Source organism: Alligator mississippiensis, chromosome 14 (assembly GCF_030867095.1).
Source record: "Alligator mississippiensis isolate rAllMis1 chromosome 14, rAllMis1, whole genome shotgun sequence".
Classification (NCBI taxonomy): Eukaryota; Metazoa; Chordata; order Crocodylia; family Alligatoridae; genus Alligator; species Alligator mississippiensis.
In genome coordinates this window covers 31,162,890-31,190,435 of record NC_081837.1, presented here as the reverse complement: position 1 = coordinate 31,190,435, position 27,546 = coordinate 31,162,890, and the positions used below count along the sequence as shown (strand labels likewise).

The following is a 27,546-nucleotide window of genomic DNA, read 5'->3' as shown; positions in this document are numbered from 1 at the left end:
GGAAGCAGCCGAGGCAGCGAGCTCCTTGATAAGCAGCTTCCTGAACACTTTCAAACCCTAGTGCTAGACCCACGCATGCATCACTTACCACCCTAGTGCCGGGGTGCTATGGCGACTGGCCAGCTCAGGGCACCAGGTAAGCATGCGGGGGCCCGGGAAGCACAGAGGGCATCTCAGACCAACTCGCGGACTCCTTAGAGACCAGGCAGCCCAAATGCTTGGCAAGGGGCACAGCTGGGCATGGGGTGCGTAGCGCCACTGCAGGGCTCCGTGCTGCAGCCGTGTGGGGAGACAGCAGGGATCTGAGTCACGTCTGCGTGTCGGGAGCTTCCTGGGGAGCAGGACAAGGTGGCACAGGTGCCACAGGCTGGGAACCCAAATGACCAAGACGGGGCTCTGGCAGAGTCAGAGAGAGTCCCACCTCCTGCTGCCCCCCGGGAGCTGCCAAGGTGTGCGCTGGCTGGTACCTCCAGGGGCTTCCTGGCTGGTGTGTGGGGAGATGACTACCTTGGGGCTGGCCTCAGGGAAGCAGCCACTCCCTGCACCCAACCCGGCCTGCCGCTGAGGTCCCTCGAACAGCCCAGCGCAAGCTCCTGTGGGGGGAAAGGGAGAAAGGGCAGAGGAGAATCCCTTTTCCCTTGCCGCCCAAGACATCGCATCACAGAACTCCTCGCGTCTTCCCTGGAGTCATGCAGCACATTGGGCTCGACACAGCTCTTCTGGACCCATAGCCACAGTAATAGGGAATCAGTCTTCGCAGCAGTGACTGGTCCCAAACCCAGTCTCATGACCCCCTGGGCTTTGTAGATGGGTCCATCTCAGCACCCTCTCACCCCTTAGCTGTGCCACAGTCCCATGCATTGCAATATGGCATGCTCCAAACCCCACCCCGAGTGTTGCCTTTCTGGACTCTATTCAGCGTGGAGATGCTAAGGCTCAGCCAAGCCAGCACGGCCCTCAGCGTGACTTCAACAGAGGGATGAAAAGGAGCCAGGACCTTGTGGGGCCTGGATCTGGGGCCCAATGAGCAGGAGAGCTTGGCCGGTAGCTGGTTACAGTGAAACTGGGATTTGTTTTCTAATGGCATCTGAGCCTTTGGAGAGCTTGTTTAGAAGTCCAGCAAAGAGAGGGACCTGGGTGGGCCTCCTCTGAGAGTCAGGATCAACTTCAGGATCCATACAATGAGAGGAGGAGACGGACCTCCCACCCTCACTCTAGCTCTCAGCCCCTCTTCTCCTTCCAGCCACCAACTCTTTACCTCCTTTGAGATTTCGTTGCTGGCTCCTTGCCCGCTTTGCTACTATTTCAGTGTGTGAAACTGCTGTAAGGCAGCTGCAGCACGAAATCCTGGAGACGGCCAGTCCCCAAACCTGACGGGCTGGTTAAAAGGGAGAGACGGGTACCAGCTTTGTCCTCATGGGAAAGCCACAGCAGTTTAGTTGCAAACAGTTTTCAGACTGCTTCAGTGAAATCAAGGCAGCCCCCTCCCTGCTTTAAGCCATAGACAGACTCTGTGCAGGTGTTGGCTGCAGATAAACCATCCTTAAGGCCTGTCTGCGCACAGCACCCGTCCAGCTACAAGTAGCCTGGCTGAGCAAAAGCAATACAGCTGTGCGCTTGTTTATACTGGTGGAGCAAGTCCCTCCCTTTATCACAGTATAAGCATGTCCATAGCAGTGTAGTGATGGCATTGACCAGTTATCCCAGGACAAAAGCTGCACACCAGGCCTACGTTAAACTGGTGCCTCTTTCCCATGTAGGGAAAGACAAAGGAAGGGACATTCCCTGCAGCCTGTTCCAGCCTGCAGGTGTACTCAGTCTTCCCCTCTCGTGCTGCCTCCCCTGGCTTCTGCCCCCCCAGAGCTCAGCCCTCCTGGGAGCTGGGCAGCCCTGACTCCATGCGGTCTGTGCAGGAACGTCCCATGCCCTCAAACAATGGACCCTCCGTTACCCTTTGGTCGCCCCGCAAGGCTCTGCTGGGGTTGTGCGCTGCTCCCCAAGCCCTCCAGCCCCCACGGCACAGCCTCTTGCTCAACTGCTCGGTTAAGCCAGCTTCCTCCCAACGGTCGGAGGTTGCAGCGGGGGTGGTGGCAGCAGGGGGAGGGGAGTGAAGTGGGGGTGGAATCTGTCTGGGCCGGTTCCCTCTCACCGGGGCTGCAGCGTCTGCACAGAGGACAGATCAGGGTCAGGCCAGAGAGGCTGGTGATGTTGGGCCAACCTGGGCTGAGGGAAGCACCCCCTGGGCCCATTGCTCAGGTAGGCAGAGCACTGAAAACGCTAAGGAAAGGTCTCTCCTGATACCTGCCTGCAGCCCTCTCTCCTGCCGGAACTGTGCCTTCCCTGTCTTTTGTCTTTCCCTCTAGCAGAAGGGAGGGTGTGGCTGGCACTGCCCTTGGCTCCAGCTAATACCCTCCCTCCTGCAAGCCTCTCATGTGCAGGCCACCTGCCAGTGCTTCTGGAGAGGGTGGAGGAAGGACCCAGTCCCCATCTGGGGTCACTATGCACCACTTTTGGCTCTGGTAGTGCTATGCTCACTTGTCCCAGCAGAGGAGATGCCCAGGCAAAGACATGGATTGGCAGAAAAGTGAGAGCTGAAGTAAGATTTAGCAAGGAGCATGAGCTGTCGGCATGGGTGGAAGGGGAGTGGGCCAGGGATGGGCAGGGGTCACTCAGACTCACATGGGGATGCAGCAGCTCCAGTGATGGGAGCCGTGCGGGTGAAGGAGCCATGCCATGGAGCAGAAGGAGAGGCGCCCGCTGTGTACTGCTGGAGCTGGGCTCCTCTGGGTCGGGCTAGGACAGAGGCCCGCCTGAAGGTGATTCTGGGCAAGGCAGTTATGCATAGGACTGTTTTTTTCCCTCCTGTCAGGTCCAAATGATAGTTGCTCCAGTCACACAGTCACCTGTGTCTTACTGCTGGCTTGCCCTGATCCCTGGTGGTACCCCCCTCAGCTTCATTGTGAGGATTGATGGTCTACGGGGCAGTGACAGCCCCACAAAGCTTCAGTGTCTCACAAGTGCCAGTGACACCCAGGGCATGTGCCCAAGGGATCCACCTGGAGCAGGGCAAGCAGAGCTTCCCCTCCCTGGAGGGTGCTGTAGGGGCAGAGGGCAGATTCACGGGGCCATTAGGCACTCCCTAACAGCTTCACACCCCAGCTGCCTTGCCCTGCCCCACAGGCCACTCTCAGGGTTGCTATTCTGATCTAGTGGGGCAAGATAAAAAGTTTGGTGCTGAGTCTGTGGCTTGTTCCTGTGAGCCCAGATGAGGGTGCTGCATGCCTGGGGCCCCCGATGATGTCTGAGGCAGGGGCTCTCAGCCTGTCTAGAAAGCATGTCTTAAACTGGGCCTCAAAAACAAAGACACCCACAGTATAGGACCTCTGTGACCTAAATGTATTTTGTTTGGCTCTGTGACTGCACAGAGTTGGCATCAGTACTGGATCATGCTTTTGAGATGCCATAAGCACAGTTCCCATGGAAAACTGGTCACAGGCATGCAGTGCCATGAGCCCCGCAGAAGGGGTTAAATATATAGCATCCAGCAGGACCAAGAGCCTGAGGGCAAGTAGCAAAGCCTCAGGATATACTGGAAGCAGCTTGGTCCTGGGAGAGGTTTGCTGAGCAAAGGTCCTGGGTGTGAGCTTGCGTGCGTTCCCATGCAGGCCACTCACATCCCAGAGCGCAGGGGTTGGGCTGGGCACCAGCACCTGAGCATAGGACCAACCCCAGCCCCTACTGTGCACAGGGGTCTGTTGCCATCCTCACCCCTGTGCTCAGGGGTGTGCTCAGTGCTTGCAGATCCTTTGGGCCCTGTGCCCCCACCATGTGGGAGAGCTCAGCTCCGCTGGATGGGCTGATGCTGGGGCATTTGTCTACCAGCTACCGTGGAGGCACTGAGCGGACTCCAGTCATAGAAAGGGAAGAGCTCTGAACAGGCACCTGTCTGAGCCACCCTGGCAGTTTTTTCTTGGTGTTTTCCAGATGCCTCCACCCTGATGGCTCTCTGATCCCCTTGGAGCCTCACGCCACCCACTGACACCCTCTCTACCTCAGTGCAAGGGCTCTATCTCTGGCACAGCATGGTACAGGCCTGCTCGGCATGCTCCAGAGTTCATAGCACAAACCAGCCAGGCCGGGCAGCCAGGGGAGCGATGGACAAAGCTGGCACTCCCAGCTCCTCTGCCAAGAAGCACGTGCGTCTCCAGGAGAGGTGAGCAGCAGCCAGGCTGTGATGGGTTGTATGGCCCTGGCCCCTTATCCCCATCTATGCCTGCAGACTCAGAGCACTGCACCCAGACAGAGCCCCTTATGTCAGCCTCAAGGAGGAGAGAGCCTCATCTGTGCTGCTCAATCAACTGATTCCAGCTCTAAGGTCCTAAAATCCCCAAGGGCATCCAGTAAGTGGACCCAGCTGGGCTCAGCACATGGAAAGAGGCTGTTTTCCTCCTCCTGCAGCATCGCTACCATTTCCAGCACAGACCCACTCCTCCTTCCCTGCCCCAGGGCTCCACCAGTGCCTCAGCCCCCAGCACAGAGGTCTGTGCCGGCCCCCGGAGAACAGCTCACAGACTCTCCCGCTGAACTGAGAAGTCAGCAGCAGCCCGAAGTCCAGTCAGACTGAAACAGAATCTTTGGGCTTTGCGGTGAGGCATGCGGACAAAGATTTTCCTAATGAAAGAACAGAGGATGTCTCATTTTAGGCCACCCCCAAACATCCGTGACCCAGAAGAAGACATTTTTCTGCTTTGTGAAGTCACTGAATCATTACTTTAAAAAAAAAAAATGCATCTCTTTTTTGTTGAAGTCAATGTTTAAATGAAACATTTACAAATTATTCCCCTCTCCACCTTATCTTTTTCTTCCCAAATAGATCACTGGATTTGAGTCAATGTCACTGAGTTTTGGTCCCTTCCCAAACTCCTTGTTTGCTGAAGGTCATGGGTGCTGGGCTGGGGTGGGAGGAGACACTGGGCACTGCTGCACTTGGTGTCCCTGCCAGGTGGGACAGGAGCTGTGTGGTTATCACTTCTGAGCAGCACTGTCCAGAGGTCACCCATGACAGAAGGCCAATTGGCCGTAGTCATCTTAAATGGGGAGTAAGATTAGAGGAACATATTGCTCTTGAAAGGAGAGCTGGCTCAGGCAGGTTGAATGTAGCAGGGCAGTGCAGCCGTCCAGTGTTCAGCTCTGCTAGAGACCTTCATCTCAGCTCAGCACCCTTGTTCCAGCCCTGGGCTCCTCTCCCAGTCACCACTCTGGCCATGCCCCTGAATCCCAGGCCACATGCTTCTGATAGTCTAGTCTGGGGCTGCTTCTCCCCTCGGGGCTGCCAGGGCCTCTCAGTCCTGACCTCCGTTAAAAACTTACGTTTGGCACCAGGGCATAGCCTCAACCACTTCTTGCTTTGAGGGTCTGAGACTTGAGGTTCTCTTGGTCTGAGGTTGCTGCTTGTTATCTTTGCCCCAGGCATAAAAAATACCCAGTTCAGTAATAATCTCAAGCTTATGTGTAACACACACACCCTCAGCCCTGCCCCACACTTGTCATTCCAGCCAGCACCCTGCCATCACCCCATCGACCTCCATGTGTCCCACAATGTCCCATCCAGGACTCTGCTCCTTGCACCTCCACCTTTCCTTTAACACAGCCCCAGGCACGGAAGAGCAGTGCCACGACTAACTTGTGACACACCACTTTGCTTTGCAGGAGAGGCTCCAATGTGTCGCTGATGCTGGACATGAGCTCGCTGGGGAGCGTGGAGCCAATCCAACGGGTCTGCACCCCACGGGACATCACGCTGCGGTTCCTGAGGACATCCAGCCACATTCTGACCAAAGAGGAGCTCCCACATCAAGCCAAGAGCCTCACACAGCTCCAGGAGGAGTTCTCGGTGAGGCATCCCCTATGGCCGTATCTGATGCCCTTGGTCTCCCCACCCAATCTCCTCCCATCTCTCCCCTCCCTGTGATCACACAGGCCCTTGCATAACTTTGGCTGTGTGGCCATGGGCATGAGGGTGGGCCTGGGTGACTCAGTGGTTGGTGTCAGGATAGAGCCGTCTGGTCCCCTACTGCAACCTGGAGCTGGAAAGGTGACCTTTGGGTCTGAGATTCCTGTCTCAAAGGTCTCCTGGCTGCCTCAGCAGTGTGCTGTAGTACCAGAGCTGCTCTCCTTCCCCTGGAGGTAGCTCCTCCTGGGGTTTGGCAGAGAAGTAAGGCCAGCCGGCACCACAGGGCTTCTGCTATGCTGTGCTTGGAAAGAGGAGGAGCACAAGGTCCTGAGGTCTCTTCAGCTGTGTGCCTGGTACTGTTGCTGCCAGCACTCTCCATCCACCAGGCACTCACCATGTGGCTGTTCCAGGTGATCCTTTCTTGGGGAAACAGGAACAAAGCTCTTGCCCCAGTTCCTTCTCAGGAGCTCCAGGCATGAGATGGAACAGCTTTGCCCTTCCATTGCCTGGTCAAGGACAAACTCTTTCCCAACAAGCCCTTTCTTGGGACACTATGAAAGATGCGGCTTGGTGCATGGAGGGTGGCTGCAATGTCTGACCTGCTGAAGGGGATATAGCATTCTCCAAGCCTGGTCCAGCCAGATGAATGGAGAAAGCCACATGCAGGAGAAGTGATGTCACTGATGGTCACCTTTGCCTCCACAGAAAATCCCACCCAACTTTGTCAACCCAGAAGAGTTAGACATCCCTGGACGAGCCTCAAAGGACAGATACAAAACCATCCTGCCTAGTACGTGCCAATTTGTACCTGCTGGTGGGGTGTGAGCATGTGTGTGTGTGTGTGTGTGTGTGTGTGCTTGGGGGAGGGAGAGACAGACAGGCAGACAGAGAGGGAAGAGCCCCCTGGAATTTGAGAGGTTCTGCTTGGGAATCTGTGTCTCAGGGCAGTAGAGGTTGGATTGAAGAAAGGTTCCCCAACTCCCTCCCCCCTCCCCATTTTATTCCAGACTCCCCCATTTCAGCATGAATGTGTCTAGACTCAGCACAGGACGCACAGCCCTCAGCTGGCTGCTCAGGGCACTGGTCTCTGTGCATCTGTACAGTTCATTCTGTGGACTTCTCTTGTGCACGTGAGTTCTCTGCACACAGATCCGGGGTGAGTTCCTTCATCATCCCTAATGCCTTTTGCGAAGGCTGTTTATCTTCTTGTCAGTATTTTGGATCCCCAAAATGGACCTGAGGGTTTTTGAGACAACATTGCATGTCTCGGGACTGGGGGAGCAGGGGCTGAAGGTCAGGAATGAGAGCACCAGGGGAGCAGGATTTTTTTTTTAAAGAAATTGTTCATATTACAAGCCAAATCTGCCAAATCAAGTACAAATCCGCGAGTCAGTCCGGAACCATAGGTGGCCCTACAACTGGCAAACATCCTCCACCCCCACCAGGGGCTTCAGATATTTCCAAAGTTTTTTGGCAGGCATCCTATGTGCAGGTCCAAGCTTGGGGTTTGGATGCCTAAGTTTTGCCTGCCCTCAGCCATATGGCTGTAGAAGCAAGCGAGGGAGGAGCCTCCCATTTCCATAAAATGGACTTTAAACCCCAACACCTTGGCGGGTACTAAACCATGCCACGAGAACAGTTTTCCCTGGGAATGCTTAAGGAAAACTGCCTTCATGGGCCCAGATATGTGGTGTTTGATGCATTGAGGAAGCACAGGACCAGGAGAGTGGTGGGTGTGACCCATTGCTCCAGTTGGGCTCCTAGGCCCTCCCTGAAGCTCCCCAGCCCTTTCACATACACTGGCACCAATGCTGTGGCATTGGTGGGAAGGTTCATGGTTCCTTCCTTGTGGCTTTGGACTTTGCTCTTCCCAGGGGGTTATCTCTCCTGCAGGCTGATGTTATGCATTGGGTTCACACAGGTATAGGCTGGGCTGATTTCTGCATGTGTAGCCCTCTTGCATCTACCATGACATGGTCAGTCCCTCACAGTCCCTCCTGATAAGGTTTGCAGACAAGACAGGCTGGGGGCATCAGTAACACCCTGTGGTCTAGGTTATTTACTAAGCTGAGTGCAATCATTTAAAGGTTTGCATTTAGGAGCAAGGCCACATTTCCAGGATGGAGTGTCAACTATGGACAGTAGTGACCCTTGAAGGGACTAGGGTGTCATGAGAGAAACCAGGAGAACATGGGACCCTAGAGCTGTGAGAACTATGAGCTCTTGGGATTCATGAAAGGAGGAGGATGTTGAGGAAAAGGTGGGAGGTGTTGTGACCATACTGTACTGGATCAGGGTATTGCATCCAGGCTGGGTGTCATGTTTCAGCAAAGGTGTTGAAAAGCAATCAGAATCATTATAAGGAGAATTCAAGATCTGGAAAATGTGGCTTACAGCGACAGAGGCAAGCAGCCACAGAGACCATTAAGAGGTGGCTAGGGGAGATTTTGGATAGCAGAGGGTTCATTAATCCAGCAGACACAGGCAGAACAGAAGCCAGTTACCACCAGGGACCAGGGCAAGCCACCAGTAAGGCACGCAGTGGAAAAGGAAGGGATGGGGAGCTGGGAGCAGTGAAAGCCTTCAGGGCCCTTCAGCTTCTCTACAGAGATTTGGGTTTTCCTTCACCCCGGTCATGATCGAGTCCTGCTTACTGCAAGGATGGAGCGCATCTTCCTTTAAGCTCCAGTATTGGGTGGTGTCCTCCATTTCTTATGCCTCCTGGGACTTGGGACAGCAAAGGGCATCTGTGAAACTTGTCTGTGGGGAGGGGAAGCAGTTCCTGGCAGGTAGCCCTCTGCTGTGGGCTTTCTGAAGGCACATACCCCTGCAGCTTCTCTCTGTACCTGTCTTCTCCTCACTATGCCTCTAGGAGCCCTGAGGACATGTCCCCTGCTGCTCGGTGCTGCAGGAACCTGAGCCACTCGAGTATTCTTTCCCGGGGAATTCTGGAAGAACAAAACCAAAAAATCTCTCTTTGGGCATATGTGGGAGATTTTGGGAAGGCATTGGAGGACTGTCAACATTCGTGCTATTTAGTCTGTGTCTTCAGTGCAGAGTGGAGAAATTATAAGCACAATGGAAGTGAAACTAAGCCATGGGTGACTGGGGGGGACACCAGCGGCCGATCGCTGAGGGGGGGGGAGGTGTTCCCCAGCAGCCGATTGCTGACCGGGGGAGTACCCCAGTTGCCGATCGCTGACTGGGGGGGTGTTCCCCACAGCCGATTGCTGCCGCTGGCAAAATTGCCAGCAGCAAAACAAGAAGTGCTGGCAACAAACATGAATGTGTCTCTGGCATTTCTCTCAGGGGGGTCATGAACAATTTCAGGGGATGCACATGCACCTGCATGTACCCCCTATGCATTACCAATGAACTAAGCTGCCCCCTCCAGCTGTGTCATTTAGCTCGGGTGGGAGATTTTTATGTAGGCACAGGAGAAGGGTTAGGAGTAGCACTCAGTGAAATGCATGGGTTGTCTGTTCTGAAAAACACACCTGGAAGGGCTGCACATGGACTTAGAAGCTGTAAGGGGGCCAGCCGGGGTCTCGTGGGATGAACATTTCTGTGGGGCTGAGGCCAGAAAGAGGCACTGCTCTATGAGGTAGCACCCTGGCTAATTCATACTATGTGTCATAGACCCCCAGAGCCGTGTCTGCCTCAGGAGAGCTGGAAGCCAAGAAGATGAGACCTACATCAATGCCAACTACATCACAGTGAGTATCATGTCCACCCTGAGACCTGTGGAAACAAAGCCCTCCATGTGCCTGCAATTTTCAGCTCTGGGGCTGTAACTGCTACAGCCTGACCTATGGGGCAAAGGGCTGGGTGATCTGCCAGGAGCCTCTAGGTTCTGTGGGGCACTGTGGTCACCTCTGAGCCAGGCCTGATCCCATGTACCAAGGGGCAATGTGCTACTCAGAGTACAGCCTCTTCTGGTCAGTGTTGCACAGCAACTCTGTGACAAACTTGGGACCAAACCTCGGGCCCTCTATAAGCACTTCACTTACCTGTCAGGGGCCAGAGCCTGCATTCCCACCAGTGCCCTGGCCCAGGTAGCACAAACCCAATCAGAGCTGTAAGCTCTAGCAGCTAGAAATTACTGACGGGAAGAGAACAGCACCCCCCTGCCCCGACCAGGGCTGAATCACATCCCTTGTGTTGCTCAGGAAGCATGAAGATCTGGTTTTTAAGCCAACCTCCTGCATTTGGGGACTAGCTTGTAATTTCTCCACACCAGGGGTGGCAGTGGTAGATGGCTCATGCAGCTGAGCCATTACTCACCACTGTTAACCCAAACCTGCCTCACAACAGCCAGCAAAGTGGTGTGGCCTAGTTGGGGGAGCACTAGCACAAACACAAGAGATCTGAGCTCTGATCCTGGTTCTGCAACTGGCCTGCTAGGCAAGTCACTTCCCACCCTGTGTCTCAGTTTACACATCTGTAAAATATGGATAATGATGCTGACTGCCTGGGTCATCCTGGAGAGGTTGGGATGAGAAGTGTACCATAGGAGAGGTGCACCCCTAGCCCCTCTGGTGGCACCGGCCCAGGCAGGTGCAGTCTTGGATGAGGTTTTTCAGACACGTGGCAAGCAACTCTCCAGGGCCGCAGGCCTCAAAGCAAGCACAACCTTGGGCTCCTTCTGCCCAGGAATCCCCAGCTTGAATTCAGTCCGGCTGTGCAGGGAATGACACACGTCATCCTGGGTGTAACAAGTTGGTGGGTCTAAGTCCATGCTGTAGTAATCATCGGGTTCAATAAACATAGGCACATACAATGAAGGAGAGGAACTAAACAACAAACTTTATTTGTGGAGCAGGAGGCAACCTCTGCAGACTCTTTGTCTGTAACTGACTAACTACCCAACTGAGGGACCATTCCCCAGTTAATCACTCCCTCCGTCTTCTTAGTGAAGGAGCATCTTTAAATTACAACTTCTATCCCCACACACATCTCTGTGATTACATCCCCACAGCAGCCAGTGCCAGGGCTGCACCCCTGGCAGCAGGAGGCAGAGTTTGCCAGCTGGCAGGAGCTAGGGGCCAGGACTCTGCTGTGGAAGCCAGGAGCTTCCTGCCCTCTGGGCACACAGCACAGCACTGTGCCCACCATGGGGACCCGCTTGGAGGGCATTGTGGGAAGAAGCCCTGGTGCAAACCTCACTCCTTAACTACCTTGTTAGTACCGCTCTCTGCTGGTGAGAGGCAGAATTGCACCTTCCTGGCTCCATTTGAACTTTTGAAAACATTTGAGCTAACATTTGCAAACAAAGCCTAGGGATTGTGTTGGCATGGAGAATAGGAGTACTCTGTCATTCCTGCTGACATGTACCAGGCTAAGTTAACCTGGGGGCAGACAGAGAGAGAGAGAGGCTGCCAAGGCATCTAAGAACAGGCTGCTTGCTTAGGTCAAGCAGATGCTCACTCTAGACAGGGTATTTCATGGCCTTAGGTCACAGGTGAGTATGAATAGAGGCCATGAAGTGAGAGGCAGAGTGACATGAGATTACAATAAGACCACTAATGTGTCCCTGCTTCACAGTTTTTGGTAATACTCATTGGGCTTCGCTGTTACAGATATGTAAACTAAGGCATAGTGAGGTGCTCAAGGGTTACACAACAGGCCAGTGCTAGAGCCAAGCTTTGGTTGTAGGAGTCCTGGCTCCCAGTCCTGGGCTTAGACCACCAGTAGATGGCACAAGCATGGCCTCAGTGCAAGTCTTCATGGGACAGTCCGACTGTTTATCACAAATGCAGGAGAGCAGGGTTCATGGGCTTATTTCAGCACATGACCCAGTATGACATTTTCCCCATGTGAAAACACAGCACATCACAGAACACCATTATCCTGCTGTCAGACTGTGAGAGCATGGGGCCACATGGGGTGCACACATACACTTACACACACACATACACACACACACACACAAACACACACACTGCATTTTTGACCAAACACATGCACACACTCACACTACCTTTGGGCATGCACTGGCATACATTCATGCTGCCCTTAGATACACATGTGCATGTGCTGCATACGCTGTCTTTGTGTACATACATTCAAATTCTCATGCATGTGCACACCTATACTTTACTGTGTTTACATTCATATACATACATACTGCCCTTGTGGGTGCACACACATACACATTGCTTTTGTACACACATTTACGCACATACATGCACCATTATTTACACACAGTCACACACACACACACATGTTACTGTTGTGTTCCCATATTCATATGTACACATGCTGCCTATATGCACACACACAACAGCACACACATACACACACTATAATTTTGTATGTGTACTCATACAAGTTTACATGCTTGCTCTTGTCATGGAGTCATAGAGAAGTAGAGCTGGACGGGACCTCCATAAATCATTTAGTCCAACTTCCTGCCAGGATCATCCCATACAACCACAACTATCCCAACCATCACATACAAACATAATATAAACTCTGCATAAGACTACCATCAATCCATGTGCATACCTGTATACACAAACCCTCTCTGTCTACATACACATTCACATATAGCAGCACACCCTTTGCACTTGTCTACACAGTATTTCCATGGCTTGGTTCTGTGTTGCATAAAATCCTCTATACAGAATCTCAGATTATGTCAATATGTAAAACTTGCTGTAATGCTTCAGGGAATTGGCAAATGTGTCCGGTAGCTGAATATTTGGCAGGCCATGATCTATTTTAAAGTTCTCTGCAACACATTTGATGACACATCAGCCTCCACAGAGAAAAGACACTATTTCTAGATAAGGCTTTACTGGGAAAACTCTGCCAAAATAGTGGCTGGAGGTAAGAACCCACCCAGCCTGTCTTGCCGTGACCTTTGTTACATGTCCAGCCTCTCTGGGATAGTTCCAATCACACAGACCCTAATCTACAGCTCCACTTACAGATGTGACTGGCAGAAGGCAGGGGTATCACCCTGAGAGGGTTCAAGGAGTGACAGCTTCTCTTTCAAACAGTGCATTCCCCTTAGGTGGGGGTGCTGGGTACCTACAGCTGCAGTTTCATAGATTTCATAGACGTTAGGACTTGAAAGGACCTCAAAGATCATCAAGTCTAGCCCCCTGCCCCAGGGGCAGGAAGTCAGCTAGGGTCAAAGGATCCCAGCAAGGTAAGCATCCAAGCAGTTCTTGAATGAGTCCAGAGTAGACGCCTGCACCACTTCTGGAGGGAGTCTATTCCAGGTCTTGGAGGCTTGGACCATAAATAAATTTTTTCTTATGTCCAGCCTAAAATGGTCTTGGAGGAGTTTATGACCGTTGGTCCTTATTTTTCCTTGGGGCGCTCTGGTGAACAGACGTTTTCCCAGATCCTGATGTACAGCACTTGTGTACTTATAAGCAGCCACCAGGTCCCCCCTGAGCCTGCGCTTTTCCAGACTGAAGTGTCCCATGGCTCTCAACCTCTCTTCATAAGGCCTATTTTCCTGCCCTCTGATCATGCATGTGGCTCTCCTCTGGACTCTCTCAAGCTTCTCCACATCCTTTTTGAATTGTGGAGCCCAGAATTGGACACAGTACTCCAGCTGCGGCCTCACCAAGGCTGAGTACAGCAGGAGGACGACATCCTGAGATTTACTTGAGACGTATCTATGGATGCAAGCCAGAGTTTGGTTTGCTTTACCAGCTGCAACATTGCATTGGTGGCTCATGTTCATCTTGTGGTCAATCATGACCCCCAAGTCTCTTTCAGCAGCGGTGCTAGCAAGTGTAGCAGTTGAGTCATGTAGAAGCTACGGGTGCTTGGCATCTTTGAAAATCAGGCCCAGGTTATATAAAATAGGATCCTTTAAAGCTCACTATGGCCGCTATCAGTATTGCAAGACTATTACATGCTTGGTGCCCTGTGATCTGGGCCAGGGTCCCCAGCTCTATGCCACAGTGCAGAGCTAGTCTGTTGACTTACCCTGGCAGCCAGACTTGGGTGTTATTAGTTCCAGCTCAGGTTTATAAAATGTTGGAAAACTTCTCCAAGATAAATGGAAGGGGAGGGAGAAGTACTCTTAGGGAGACCTAACACAGTCAGATGATGGATAACTTGTCCTAAAATACTCCAAGGAGATGGGAGTCAGCTGTGGACAGTCCTCATTGTATGTGTGGGAACCTAACCACTCACGTGGATAGATACAACAAGCAGAGGCCATTGTCTTTCTTAGGATCATAGGAAAACAGGGCTGGAAGGGATCGGACAAGGTCTAGTCCAGTCGTTGCACAAAGCAAGATCAATACAGGCTGCTGTGGCTTATGGGTAAGGAGACATGATGTTTCCAGATGTCACCAGTCGGTGACCTGCTCATGGTGGTTCCTTCTCATGCAGCCTCATCTAACTGCCTCCCACCCTTCTGGTTCCAGGGCTACGCGGGACGTGAGAGAGAGTACATTGCCACGCAGGGGCCGATGCTTAACACAGTGGTTGACTTCTGGGAGATGGTGTGGCAGGAAGGCGTGCCGCTTATTGTCATGATCACCAAGCTGAAGGAAGGCAAAGAGGTGCTGAACAGGGCCTGCACACCTGCTCCATGTTGCTGGGGAAAGACCTGGCATTTGGCCACAGCCTGGAGCAGGGGGCTATGGTTAATACTGACCTGGAAGACCAGGTACAGAAGGGGCACAAGACAGACCTGCTCTGCAGTCAGAGATTCCCAACCCAGGGCTCTGGGCATCTACTTGACTGCACCAGCTCTGCATGGAAATAGCAGCTAGGGCATGTGGGAGGCAGAGCTCCTCCTGATTTACACCAGAATGAGTGAGGGAAGTATCTGTGTATAGCTTAAGGCACGCTTCTAGGCCCTGCCTCCAGGCAACATTGGGAGACTGGAGCTCTGGAAAGCTTGTGTGGTTCTTCTCAGACAAGCCTACCCTGTCAGTGTCCCTGGTCACTAGGATTTCCACCCATGGGCTATTCAGGAACCTGTTTTGCTGATGTGCTAATAGGATAAGGGAAATTAGGGCAGCTACGTGGAGCAGAGCCAGCAGCAATCAGCTGCTTCATTCCCCAGGCACCGAGCAGCTCTGCTCTGGGATATGAGCTCTTAGCCAGCATGGTAAATCCAGGCAGGGGGCCAGAGCCCAGGCTGAAGGCAGCTGGCCCTACGAATGCTGGTGTAGGGGGAGTATGATCAGGTGGCCTGGTTCAGTGCAATCTCTTCCTGTCCTGACTGGTTCTGCTGGCTCAAGCATCTTGGCCTAGGTCCAGCACAACCAACCTGGAGGATTTCCAGCCATTACACTCATTTCCCTCCTGGCCCCAAGCCTGTCCATCCCCTTGCTCCCTCCCCCTGCTGCTGCCTTTCAGCCAAGCAACAGTCTCTGCACTGGCCCCACATCTTCTCTCCCAGCCTCCCATTGATTGCTCCCAGGTGCTGGGAGGAGGTGGAAGGGCCTGATTGCAGCTACCTGCAGGGAGGGCCTGCACTTGTGCCCAGTATGGAGGTGGCTGTGACACCTCTGGGGCAAGAGGAGCATGCAGCAGATGTTGGAAGGACAGAGGACACACCTGCAGTGTCTTAGGCACTCAGCCACACCCAAACCCAGTGACCTGCCCCTAAACCATCCCCTCTCGGACAAGCCCCATCAAACCCTTCTGGCCAGTTCCCTGGCTTCCCCTGACCCTCCACATCATTTGCAGTGGGTCCCTTTCCCAGTGTGGGGGCAGGGGGAGGTCTGGGAGGTTGGGACAACCTGACTATCAGTGCAGCTACACCCTGAGAGTAACATGCTGGCCACCATCAGCCCCTAGGCAGGTACCTTCTGCAGCCCCCTCACCACCAGTCCCCACCTTCTGCTTTCAGAAATGCGTCCACTACTGGCCTGAGAAAGAAGCAACCTACGGCCCCTTCACCATCCATGTCAGAGGGGTGAGCGAGTGCACAGAGTACGTGGTCCGGAACCTCTCAATTCAGGTGGGCCAGAGCCCTGTCCTGCGGTGCTGGGAGTGGGGGAGCTGTGAACTGAGGCCATGGGGCTTCTCAAAAGGACAACAAGAGTTAATGCATAAGCGGGGACAGATTGTCTTCTGGGAGGAAGGTCAGGGGTCAGGATTCCCACTTCTGTGGGCGCCTATACACAAGCAGCAAGGCTGTTCTGACGCACTGTAATTACAATGTGTCAGAGCGGACTTGATTAATTTTGTCTACTGGAGTGTGGTAATCACTGTGCTCCAGCAGCCTCCAGCATCTTGTGTATCAGCATCCCCACACTTAAAAATGGTGGTGGGGGTGCTTTATCTAAAGCTTGTTCAATGAGTTTTAAATAAAGTGCTCCTGCTGCCATTTTTAAGCGCAGGGACACTGATACATGAGACATCTCTGGGTGCTTTAATTAGAGTGGCTCTTGGAGCTGCTGTAATTAAAGCGGCCTCTCCCCCGCCCCCGGAGCATGTGTATAAACGCCCTGTGTGATTAAGGGTCTCTCTGCTCCCTGTTGGGGATGGTTTCTTTGTGCAACACTCTTCCTTGACCTCAAATCCTGTTCCAGCACCATCACTTTCCCAACAAGGGCAGCTCCTGCTCCAGACAGGCTCTGTACCCACCACTGCCCTTGAACATCATAGTACAGTCTAGAGGGCCTCGCTAAGGTGCCTGGAGTTGGTGTTAGCGTGGAATCAGCGGAATGAGTCTGGATTTACACCAGTGTAAGGGAGAGCAGAATTTAGGCCCCAGCATCTTGGGGTTAAATTTCACTTGGGAAATGCAGAGCCTGGCATAGCTGAGTGACTGGGGAGGGGACAGCGCATGTTCTTGCTGAGCTGAGCATCTTAGGACAGACCTGTCTCCATGCACTGCTGGTGATGCCTTCATTAGCCCCGACTGCCAGTGCTGCCATGGTCAGTCTGGGCTACCATTCATCCCTGCAGGGGTTCAGTCTTGGCTGCAAGACAATCATGCTTGGTGCCCTGGGGTGGGAAGGCAGCATCCTGACAGGGAGGGCAGTGCTCACATTGTGTCTGGACAGCGCTGTGTGGGTGCTCATGTACCTCTGTTTCCCCCCTCCCCTCACCCCTTTCTCATGGTTGGAAGCTCAAAGATGAATGTCGCCATGTCAAGCACATCTCCTTCCCCTCCTGGCCGGACCAGCAGACCCCTGAGTCTGCCAAGCCCCTGCTGCACTTGGTGTCAGAGGTAGAAGAGATCCAGAAGGCTGCAGCCCCCCCGGGGCCCATCGTTGTCCACTGCAGGTAGGAGCCTCTCCCACACCAGAGTGTGGAAGGAAGCATTTGGAGTCAGCTTCTGTCTGTCTGACCAGAAAGCAGATGAGTTGGTGAGGGTGGGAGAGAGGCTTTGGCCTCCCACTGACCCACTTGAGGTGGGTGACTAGTGGAACAAGGCCAGCTGTGCTGTTGCTTTCTTCCCTTAGGACTAATATTGCTGACTTATAACCACAGAATTTGCCCTATATTTTGTATCTTGCCTAATTTCCAAAGCCGCATTGCCTCCACCATTTCCCTTTGCCTGTACAGAATGGTAGGAAGCCCTGGGGCCAGTATCATAAACCTGGAAAGCAAAATTCACATGAACTCCTGAGCTGGCCAGTTTTGATGGGGGAATCACTGCAGACTGAAGCAGTGCAGCTGTTTCATTGCAGTGCTCAGCTTGGGGTAACAAGCTCTGTCAAAATGCAGCATGGCAGAGTGCCACACTAACCCAGTTTGGCTGTTTCAGCATTCAGCTAGCTTGGGTCCCTACATGGCACTGATTTGTGCCACGTAGACATCCCACTGAGAGGTAATAGTTCACAGCCAGCATCCCACATTCACTGTCCATCTCAGAGCAAGAGCTGGGTGGGAGTCTCTTCTGCACTCTTAACCCTGGACTCCAGCTGGTCAGCCTCATAGTAGGACAGTGGATGCAACCACATACACATGTGCTGAATCTGAATGCAGTGTGTACAGGGCAGTGGCTGAGTCTTAAAGCAGTTTTCCACATGCATCCTATGTAGGGAGACAACCATCTTGCAGTCTTTAAACCTGTTCACTGACTCATCACATGCTTGCCATGTGAATCTTGTGCTGGTGGGATGTGTTGCCACCTCCCTTTAGAATGAGCTTCTCTCATTACCAACAGAAATCAGATGCATTGACAGTACAAGCTTCCCTACCTCCTTCCAGAGCTGTTACCTCCACACAGGAGTCCATTCTCCCTGGACAATTCACCCCTTGACCTACAAATGAGGCAGGATGGTTCAGGTCTGGGTGTCTGCCTGGGATTTACAAGATTTAGGTTCATGCTTTGCTACCAATTCTGTGTATTTGTATTACCTTGATTTAGGTCATGTGTATGACCTTGAAATTACTTAGGTCCTCTGTGCTTCAGTTCACCATCCATAAAATGGGAATAATAACATTGTTCTACATGACAGTATCATAAAATTGTGGTACTCAGATCCAAAGGTACTGAGACCGTGTAGACACTAACTATGACTATACTGCAAGCACGTTACCAGCATAGGAATCCTGGTAGCCCATACCAGGAAGGAGCTCCTAGTGTTCAAACAGCTATTCTGGCAAGAACTGGTGGTGGAAATACAGCTTTCAGATATAAATGCGCCTGCACTAGACCCTAGCAACCCTGCTGGGTTGCTCAGGGATTGCATCACATTGGGCATGTCTACACATACATTTATGTTGGCTTAAATTTACTGCACAGTAAGTGAGAATAGGCTGGCATCTACATGTGCAGGCATTAAAGCACATTAATGTTGTGTGTGGACTGACTTGGGACTAGACTTAGTCCCAAGTCAGCCCACACACACAGTGTTACTGCACAGTAAAGAGTCTATATGTGCGTTACTGCACAGTAACTAATCAGGCATAACTTTGATACCTGCATGATGCAAGTATCAAATTTATGCTCATATCAGCATAAGTCACCATATTTACTGTACAGTTTGGGTGTGCACGTGTAGATGCGTGCTGGTACTGTGCAGTAATTTTGGTTACTGTGCAGCAAATGTGCACGTGTAGACATATCCATTATGTTCTTGACTGACAGAGTTCTTCTAACAGGAGTCTGCAGCAAAGACCTGAGAATGATCAATAAGTGGCTGAAATTGGGATGAAGGGGCCCGCTTGTGGGTAGATAGCTGCAGTGCCCATTTGGAACCAAACTGAAGCAGCCAACTAGGCAACAGATGTGACCAGTCTGCCCTTCCTCCCAAACTGAGCTGGCAGTGAGCTGAAACCTGGAAGCAAACGGTTTTGTGTCCCATCCTCAAATGAGCCAGTGCCCCTTGCCATCGGCCTAGCTGTTGTTTAATGGGCCTTTTGGGTTCTATTCAGTGCAGGAATTGGCCGGACAGGCTGCTTTATTGCTACCAGGATTGGATGCCAACAGCTGAAGGACAAAGGAGAGGTGGACATCCTGGGAATAGTGTGCCAACTACGCATAGATAGGTATGTATTAAGAGACAATAAAGGTTCATGGCCATATTGGGATACTAAAGAGGAACAACACAGAGCTGGGAGTAAATGCTTTGTGGTTCCAAGCTAAATCTAGGGGCACTGACAGATGTACAGCTCCCCTCTGTAACTCATGGTGCTTCACAAAAAGTGCCATGAGTTACAGCAACCCCCAGCAATCAACAGACATTGACTATTGGATTGGGAGGGGTCAGGGTCTACTTTGAAGCCTATCCAGGAGGAGCTGCCTGTCTGCAGCCTCTCTCCCCTAGCTCCCCTGTTCCTGCCCCTCCCCAGCTCCAGTGGTATCTGTAGGATGAGAGGGGGAGAAGGGAAAGGAGGGAGCTTCAGTTTGGGGTTTACCCAGCTTGTGCTGGGGGAAGAGGGATCAGGTGGATTGGAGCACCCCACCTCAGACGTGGAGGGAAGCAAGAGCTAGGATGACAGCACTGCTGGCTCAGCAGTCTGTCAGAGAGGTATGGAAGGATCCAGGGTAGTACAGGATAAAGGCCTTAGATTGAATCTTTTTAGGGATTTTGGTAAAAATGCTGACTTAGAAACATCAAAACATTTTGTAATTTTATGCAAGAGGCAAAGATTTTTGGAGTGATATCTTCTATTGGAACAACTACATGGTTGGAAGATATTTAGTCAAGCTTTCAGGCACATGGTCACCTTCTTCAGATTTTCTCAGACCTGGGGAAGGGGCCTTGTACCTGAAGGTTGTCTAAATGCCCCCAAACATGCAGTTAGTCCAATAAAATATATCACCTATAAAAATCCTTGCTTCCCACTTGCTTCCTAGACCATCATGACTACAGTTTCAGTCCAGCAGTACCACAACATTGCAATCTCATGTTCATTTTGCCAAGTTGTTGGGTTCAAAAGAAAAGCATTAAAAAAACTGAAAAAATATGTTGCCATTTCATGTAAATGGTTTCAAAGCAAAACACTCCAAGTATAGAGTCAAAACTCATTCTTGTCTGAAATTCCTTTAAATATATTTTTTTTAATTAAGAACACTTCAAAATCACTGAAAATCAAAACAAGACATTTCATTTGGTCCTAAATTGAATGTGTTGACTTTTCGGTTTGACAAGCAATTAAAAAAATAGTTTGGTTTAACCCAAAGGGGTTTCCCCTGGTTCTTTTGAAAACGCAGGGAAAAATTATTTGGGTTCAGCACACCATTGGCCTGGAACCGGATGGCATGTCTGAGGAAAGAAGATTCTCCATTCTCTTCATCTCAGCTGTTTCTGCAAGTGACAATCCCAGTCCCAAAACATGGAAAGCAGTTTCCATCTGATTCCCTTAATAAAACAGTTAAGTGCCCTGGCTGTCATTGGCTTGACTCCAAGAGCCATATTTTCAAAAGCACTCAGCACCCATTTGGACATTAAAGTAGATGGCCAAATTTGCAGAACAGCTAAGCAGGTTGAGTGGCAAGCTGTCCTGAAAACCTAGCACCAGGTGTGAGGTGCTGAACCCATGAATATCTGGCCAAAATTGTGTCGTGCATCAAGCAAGATGTTCCACTATAGTTTCTGACCTGCTCTGAGCTGAAAATTGGTCACCAGAGAGTCTTTTCTGCTCATCTGGAGCTTTCAGGTACAAGGAGATAGGAGAACCTATCTCCTTTTTCATTGTTTCCAAAGCACCATTGCAGTAGAGGCTGCGAAAGAATCATTTGTGCTGTAGCTCCTAGTCATATGAATGAACTAGCTTATTCCCTCACAGTGGCTGTGTCTACACAAGACACTGACTGTGCAGTTGTTACTGTGCAGTCATTTAGTACTTGCACATACAAGTACTAAATGACTGTGCAGTAACTGGGGTTACTGCGCAGTAGCATCGTTGAACAGCTTTTAGGTGATGCTGACAATGCAGTAGCTCATTACTACTATGCAGTAGTGTCGTGTCACGCTTCTTACCATGCAGTTCTACTATGTAGTAGTAATGAGCTCCTGCTCAGTCAGTGTCCTGTGTAGACATGGCTAGTGACCCCTATGCTTGGAGGTACTTTCAATAGGTCCAGTTCTAGGAAACAAGTGTGTAAAACTATGAGAAGCTTTTGGGTATCACAGCACCCTTCACTGAGATCCAAGGAAGGGTACTGTGATACCCCAAAACTTGCTGAAATCTATCCCAACCATACACTTGGGCCAATAAAAGATATCACCCACAAAAACTCTTGCCTCTCCCATATTTCCTAGACCATCATGGCTACATTATTTCAACAGTACTAAAATTATGAGCTTATTTTTCACAGGTAGTTAGTTATCTTAACAGCCCATCTAAGCCCATAGCTGGACACCCAGCACTTAGGGTGTGTACAGAAGTTAGTTGCTTTTTTGCCATTTAAAGCACTTTATTGCCATGACTTAACAGAAGTGCACAGCTTTACAGCGCTTTAAAAATGGGTACAGTACTTTAAATTACCCCTTGTTAAAATTTGAAGCACTGTATTTTATAGCACCTTAGCAACCTATAGCGCTTTAAAAAACTTCTGTACACTGGTCAAATTCCTGACCAGTGGAGAAGTCCCAGGAGGCTGCAGAGCATCCCCTGCCTCCTAGCCTGGAAAGTGCAGGGAAGCTCAGTGCTCCCCTCCCCCCCCACCAAACACTGCACTAGAGTGCTGTAACTTTATAGTGCTATAAAAAGTGCTCTAAATTACAACACTGTATAACATGCACAGAGCACTTCTGTACACACTCTTAGTTGCTGAAATGAGGCATTTACTTGCTAAAGGAACAATCTGAGAAATGTAGAGCCAGATTCTGTTCCCTACCCGTGTTTGTCCTGAACCGACTATTGACCTCAGGGGAGTTACTCCAGATCAGAACCAGGGGAAGCTAGAACAGAATCCGTTCCCTAATCTAGCCTATAATGACTTTCAAATCCCAATGCTGTTAGGGAATTCTAGTCAGTGAGGTTATAGCTCATGAGGATACTCTCACTCTGGTTATTTATACAAGAGGGGGCTGGAATACCTGTGCAGAAGTGACTTTTCCAAGGATTTAGAAGATGAGATGGCTGCCCTTTGCTTCGACATCAGACTGACCTGTTTCTTTCTTACAGAGGAGGAATGATTCAGACCAGTGAGCAATACCAGTTCCTCCATCATACACTGGCTCTGTATGCTTCGCAACTCCCTGAGACAACTGGCCCATAATCCTGGCCTGCAGCTAGGCTCCAAAGTCACCATCGCACTCTGCGGTCACCAGCAGCAAACCCAATGGCAATAACAGTAGGAGAAGAAAGCCATGGTTCTCTTCTGCTCACACCATGCCACTACGGCAGCATCATGAAAGGAACTTTATTTCCCATGACGAAAATGGCCGCAACCAAATCACCCTGAATCTGATTGCTTAATTTCCTAGTAGCATCTTGTAGTTGGTGTTTTAAACTACAGCAGAAGATAAATGTCCAACAAACAATGATGTTGTAATAGGTTGGCTTGGCAACAGGTTTGGACAAGAAAAGGGGACACTGGTGGATTTTGGAGGCACCTTTTGCAATGAGCGTAAGGCAGATTTCACTGGCAGAAGTGAGCTTTTTGCTTTTTTTTAACACATAATGTTTTAGCCCCAACTGTGCCAGCAAACTGTGCTAAGGTCCAGGATCTGTGGTAGGAGGTGATAGCATGGTTTGCATTTAAACCATTCAAAAATATAAAACAAGTTAGAACTGGAACTGGTTACATTGCATTGAAAATAAATGGAACCCTTTTTTCTGCTTTATGAATCATTTGTGAGGAAGCGTTGATTTTCAGGAACAAGTTATCTCTTTGGAACTGTCAGGATACTTTACGTGAGCAAATTTCAGCAATAGGTTCTTTGTTGATGGTTCAATTTCACAATTAGCTACTCAAGGTACATAGCTGGTTACTTAAATTTCATTGTCTGTTCTCCTCCTTTTGGGTTGGTATAAACTTTGTAAAGTCTTCAGGAGTACTAAATTATTAGATAGATTTGGCTGAATAAGTCTGAACAATATTTTTTTCAGTTAAAATATGGTCCTTTCCCTAAATAGATTTTTTTAGTCTGTTTTTCCAATGAAATCAGAACATGCAAAATGCATTTTTAGTTTATCTCTGATCCTCTCTCACCCCTTTTCAGTGACAAAATAGAAGAGTAAAGAGGGGAAAAACTGGGAAAATAAAAGAAAAGACTTTGACAAAAATGTTCTAAGGTGGAAATGGGCTATAAAAATATGAATAGACAATTTAAAACAAACAGAAGAGTGTGCTTTCTTAAAGACTGTGGAATGAAAGTGCCTTATGCCACTATTACAGCAGCTGGTTGGGGAACAGCTATCACTTCCAGAGCTACTCAAGCACTAACTGATTTTCATGAAAAAACAGAATTTGGACTGAACAGAATTTTTCACTACAAACATCCGTTTTCCATGGAAAATTCCAGCTTTTCATCAAATGGCATTGAACCTCAGCTTGGGCCTGTACAAAAACAATCACAGAAATTGCTGAGGAAGAAATCATTTTCCCGTTCCTCAAAATGTTTGAGAGTTTTAAAAAAATGTCCCCATTCCAAATAAGGATAAAAAGGTAAAAAAACCTCAAAAACTTCTGCAAACCAGAAATCTGAAAAATATTTTGGTTTAGATCAGTCACAAAACATTTCAATTGGTTCATAGATAGTTGGAGGCCCTAATGATCTTTGATTCTTATGTCATTGGACCAGTTATATAGCTGACTTCTTTGCATCTAGGGAGAAGGAACCAGCAACACACCTATGGGCTGGGGAACACCCTTCTTGCCAACACGGTGGCAGAAAGGGATCTTGGAGTCATTGTTGACTCCAAGATGAACATGAGCCGCCAATGCAAGGAACCGGTCAGTAAGGCTAACTGCACCTTGTTGTGCATCTATAGATGCATCACAGGCCTGTCCAGGGAGGTGATCCTTCCCGTCTATGCGGCATTGGTCATGCCGCAGCTGGAGTACTGCATCCAGTTCTGGGTACCACACTTCAAGATGGATGTGGCTAGTATTGAGAGGGTCCAGAGGAGGGCCACTCTCATTGTCAAGGGGCAGCGGGGCAACTCCCTACAAGGAGAGGCGAAAGAGTCTGAACCTATTCAGCCTCCACAAGAGAAGGCTGAGAGGGGATCTGGTGGCCATTTACAAACTCACCAGGGGGGACCAGCGGGAATTGAGGGAGGCTCTGTTCCCCTGGGCACCACCCTGAGTTACTAGGAATAATGGTCACAAATTGTTATAGAGATGGTTCAGGCTGGACTTCAGGAGACATTACTTTACAGTTAGGGTTGCCAGGCTCTGGAATGGGCTCCCAAGGGAAGTGTTGCTCACTCCTACTTTGGGGGTCTTCAGGAGGAGGCTGGACAGATATTTGGCTGGGGTGATATGACTCCGGCACCCATTCCTACCTAGGCAGGTGGTCGGACCTGACAATCTGTTTAGGTCCCTTCTGACCCTAAGCATTATGATGATTGCAATTTAGCCCTTGTTTATTTATTTTTCTATTATACTTACGTTTTGAAACTAAACATCATTTCAAACAGAAACAGCAGGATTTGTCGTTTAAAAAATAAGCAAAACTTTTAGAAAATTTCAATTTTTTTCCAAGTTGGGAAATTCCTCCAAACTGGCCCTTTCCCACAGCAATTGAGGGGATTGACAAATTAGCATTTTCCAATGAAAAAATCCTTCATCAAAAAGCCTAGCAGATATGAGGTTGTTCAGTGCCTCTTGCCTCTCCTCTCAGTTCTTTCTCCACTAAGCCAGGGCCTTTATTTATTTTGAGCCTGAGGAGCTAGCTCTCTGTGTATACCTGGCAGTTTGCAAGTGATACCACTTGCTCAAAGCTTTGGACTTGTCTAGTAGAGCTTCAGATACAGCTACAAGGTCCAAGTAGAAAGGGTTGCTTTTGAAAAGGGAACTGCTGAGAGATTGACCCTCAACTAGCAGATACAAGGTTGTTCAGTGCCTCTTGCCTCTCCTTTCAGTTCTTTCACCACTAAGCCAGGGCCCCTTGTGTGCTGCCTGATGCAGTTTTCTTCCATGCAGACACAAAGGCACAACTGTTCCTCCCTGAGCAGGCAAGATGGTGTGAAGGATCTAATTAGAGGTTTTTCTGTCCCTCTCTTCTCTAACCCTACTCTGGAGACCTGTTTCTTTGGTCTTTGTGTCTGTTTTTGTGGATAAGAAATGCATTCATTGGCAAGGGAATCTTTTATTGTTATCTCTAGAGATGCACTATATTCCAGTGAAAGTCCCGTGAGTAGGGCTGCCACCAGTGTCACCTTTGGGCATGTGTGACTTCCATCCCCACAAGCAGGGCCCAGTCGCTAGTCTCCTCTGAGCTGTTGTCTTTGTACTTTTCTGCATAAAGCAGCCCCTGATACACTTTTCTTAATATAGAAACTGCACAGAAGTCAGTTATTTCTGCCTTAATCTTGCTGGTTCTAAACAGTGAACTCAGTGGAGCTTCAGGAATCTCTTGGAGAGCGTTGGGGAGGTAAAAATAGCCAGTATTGCAGAAATTATCATGTGTCACTGAACCCTGTCATTCTTTATTAGCTGCTCTCATGTCTACACAGATTCTCCTGCTGGATATAATAGGTATATATAGCATGATTGATGTTACATTGAGTTCTGGTCTTTACCATGGTAGCTTTAGATGCAGATGAGTAAGAAACAGAATAATTTCTTTGAAAATAGCCTTAGGCAGTTATTCAGCCCAGGAGACTCAACCCTGCTAGTATAGCCGCTTGCTGAAAGGTTTGAACTATGGGAAGAAAATGTTTAAATGTGTGTCTGCGGCTATTGCACTACAAAGTGACCCTAGTGCTGTTGGGCTTAAGCTATTTCCTATCGCGTCAACGGCCAAGTTTTGCTTTTCTATCCTGACATCTTTCACAAATATTGTCACATAGAACATGGCAAAGGGATGGCAATTATCATTAACAGCTGTTGCTTTTAATAAGGTTGTGGACAGTTCTTCAAACTCTTTGACCTGGCATCTAAGTCAGTAGCAGAAACTAGGCAATGGATTTAAATTGATTCTTCTGCATGCATTCGTTCTTTGGCTGGATCCTGATGTTATCATAGAAAATTAGGGTTAGAAGAGACTTCAGGTCATCTAGTCCAACCCCCTGTTCAAAGCAGGACCATTCCCAACTAGATCATTCTAGGCCTTAAAAACCTGCAAGGATGGAGATTCCACCACCTCTCTGGGTAACCTGGTCCAGTGCTTCACCTCCCTCCTAGTGATACATTTTTTCCTAATATCCAACTTAAACCTCCCTTGCTGCAACTTGAGACTATTGCTCCTTGTTCTATCATTTGTCACCATTAAGAACAGTCCAGCTCCATCCTCTTTGGTACCACCCTACAGGTAATTAAAGGCTGCTATCAAATCCCCCCCCCCTTCAGTCTTCTCTTCCACAGACTAAATAAGCCCAGTTCCTTTAGCCTCTCCTCATAAATCATGTGCCCCAACCCCCAAACCATTGTTGTTGTTCCCTGCTGGACTCTATCCAACTTGTCCACATCCTTTCTATAGTGGAGTTGGGGAGGGGGGCACATCCAAAACTGGACACAGGAGTCCAGATGTGGCCTCACCAGTGCAGAATAGAGTGGACCAATTACATCTCTCAATCTGCTGGCAATGCTCCTACTAATTCAGCCCAGTATACTGTTATCCTTCTTGGCAACAAAGGCACACTGCTCTCTGATATCCATCTTATTGTCCACTGTAACCCCCAGGTCTTTTTCTGTGGACTCATCATCTTTCTTGCAAACTCACAACCTGTTTAAAACCAAGGTTGTCACATTTTTCTAACAACTGTGCTCTGTAATGTATCTAGTTCAGGAGAAAGAAATGCCATTGCAGTGTTTTAATGCACCTTGCATAGTTTGTTTTTCACTTGCAATGTGTTGAAACAAGGGCATCCTATGTTTATTATCTACCTCCTCAACGCAGTGGTCAAACCCAACCCATGACTCTCATTCCAGACATTTAATACTGGGAATCTCCCAGGAATGGTATTTCCAAGGAAATCTTTACAAAGATCCTGTAGAAACAGCCTTTGCCCAGGATTTGGATGCTTCTGCTTTTAGTTCTAGGGACTTTCAGGCAGGCATGAAAATTGCTGCATGTGTCTGGAGG

General features: G+C 49.7%; 1 protein-coding gene across 3 annotated transcripts; it reads left to right on the top strand.

Annotated features, from left to right (window-relative positions):
* Window positions 1–7: 7 nt before the first annotated feature.
* Window positions 8–23,140, top strand: PTPN7 (protein tyrosine phosphatase non-receptor type 7). 3 transcript variants are annotated; one of them, XM_006266080.4, is made up of 10 exons: window positions 8–136; window positions 3,985–4,213; window positions 5,710–5,893; window positions 6,659–6,743; window positions 9,593–9,669; window positions 14,350–14,487; window positions 15,789–15,899; window positions 17,016–17,173; window positions 19,274–19,387; window positions 22,475–23,140. In XM_006266080.4, the coding sequence occupies exons 2-10, from the start codon at window positions 4,083–4,085 to the stop codon at window positions 22,566–22,568; spliced, it is 1,092 nt and encodes a 363-aa protein (XP_006266142.1). In that variant the 5' UTR covers window positions 8–136; window positions 3,985–4,082; the 3' UTR covers window positions 22,569–23,140. The 3 variants fall into 3 exon arrangements, with proteins under 3 accessions (XP_006266142.1, XP_059573117.1, XP_014464897.1); XM_014609411.2 differs by lacking the exon at window positions 8–136 and adding an exon at window positions 2,236–2,256; XM_059717134.1 differs by lacking the exon at window positions 3,985–4,213.
* Window positions 23,141–27,546: the final 4,406 nt, after the last annotated feature.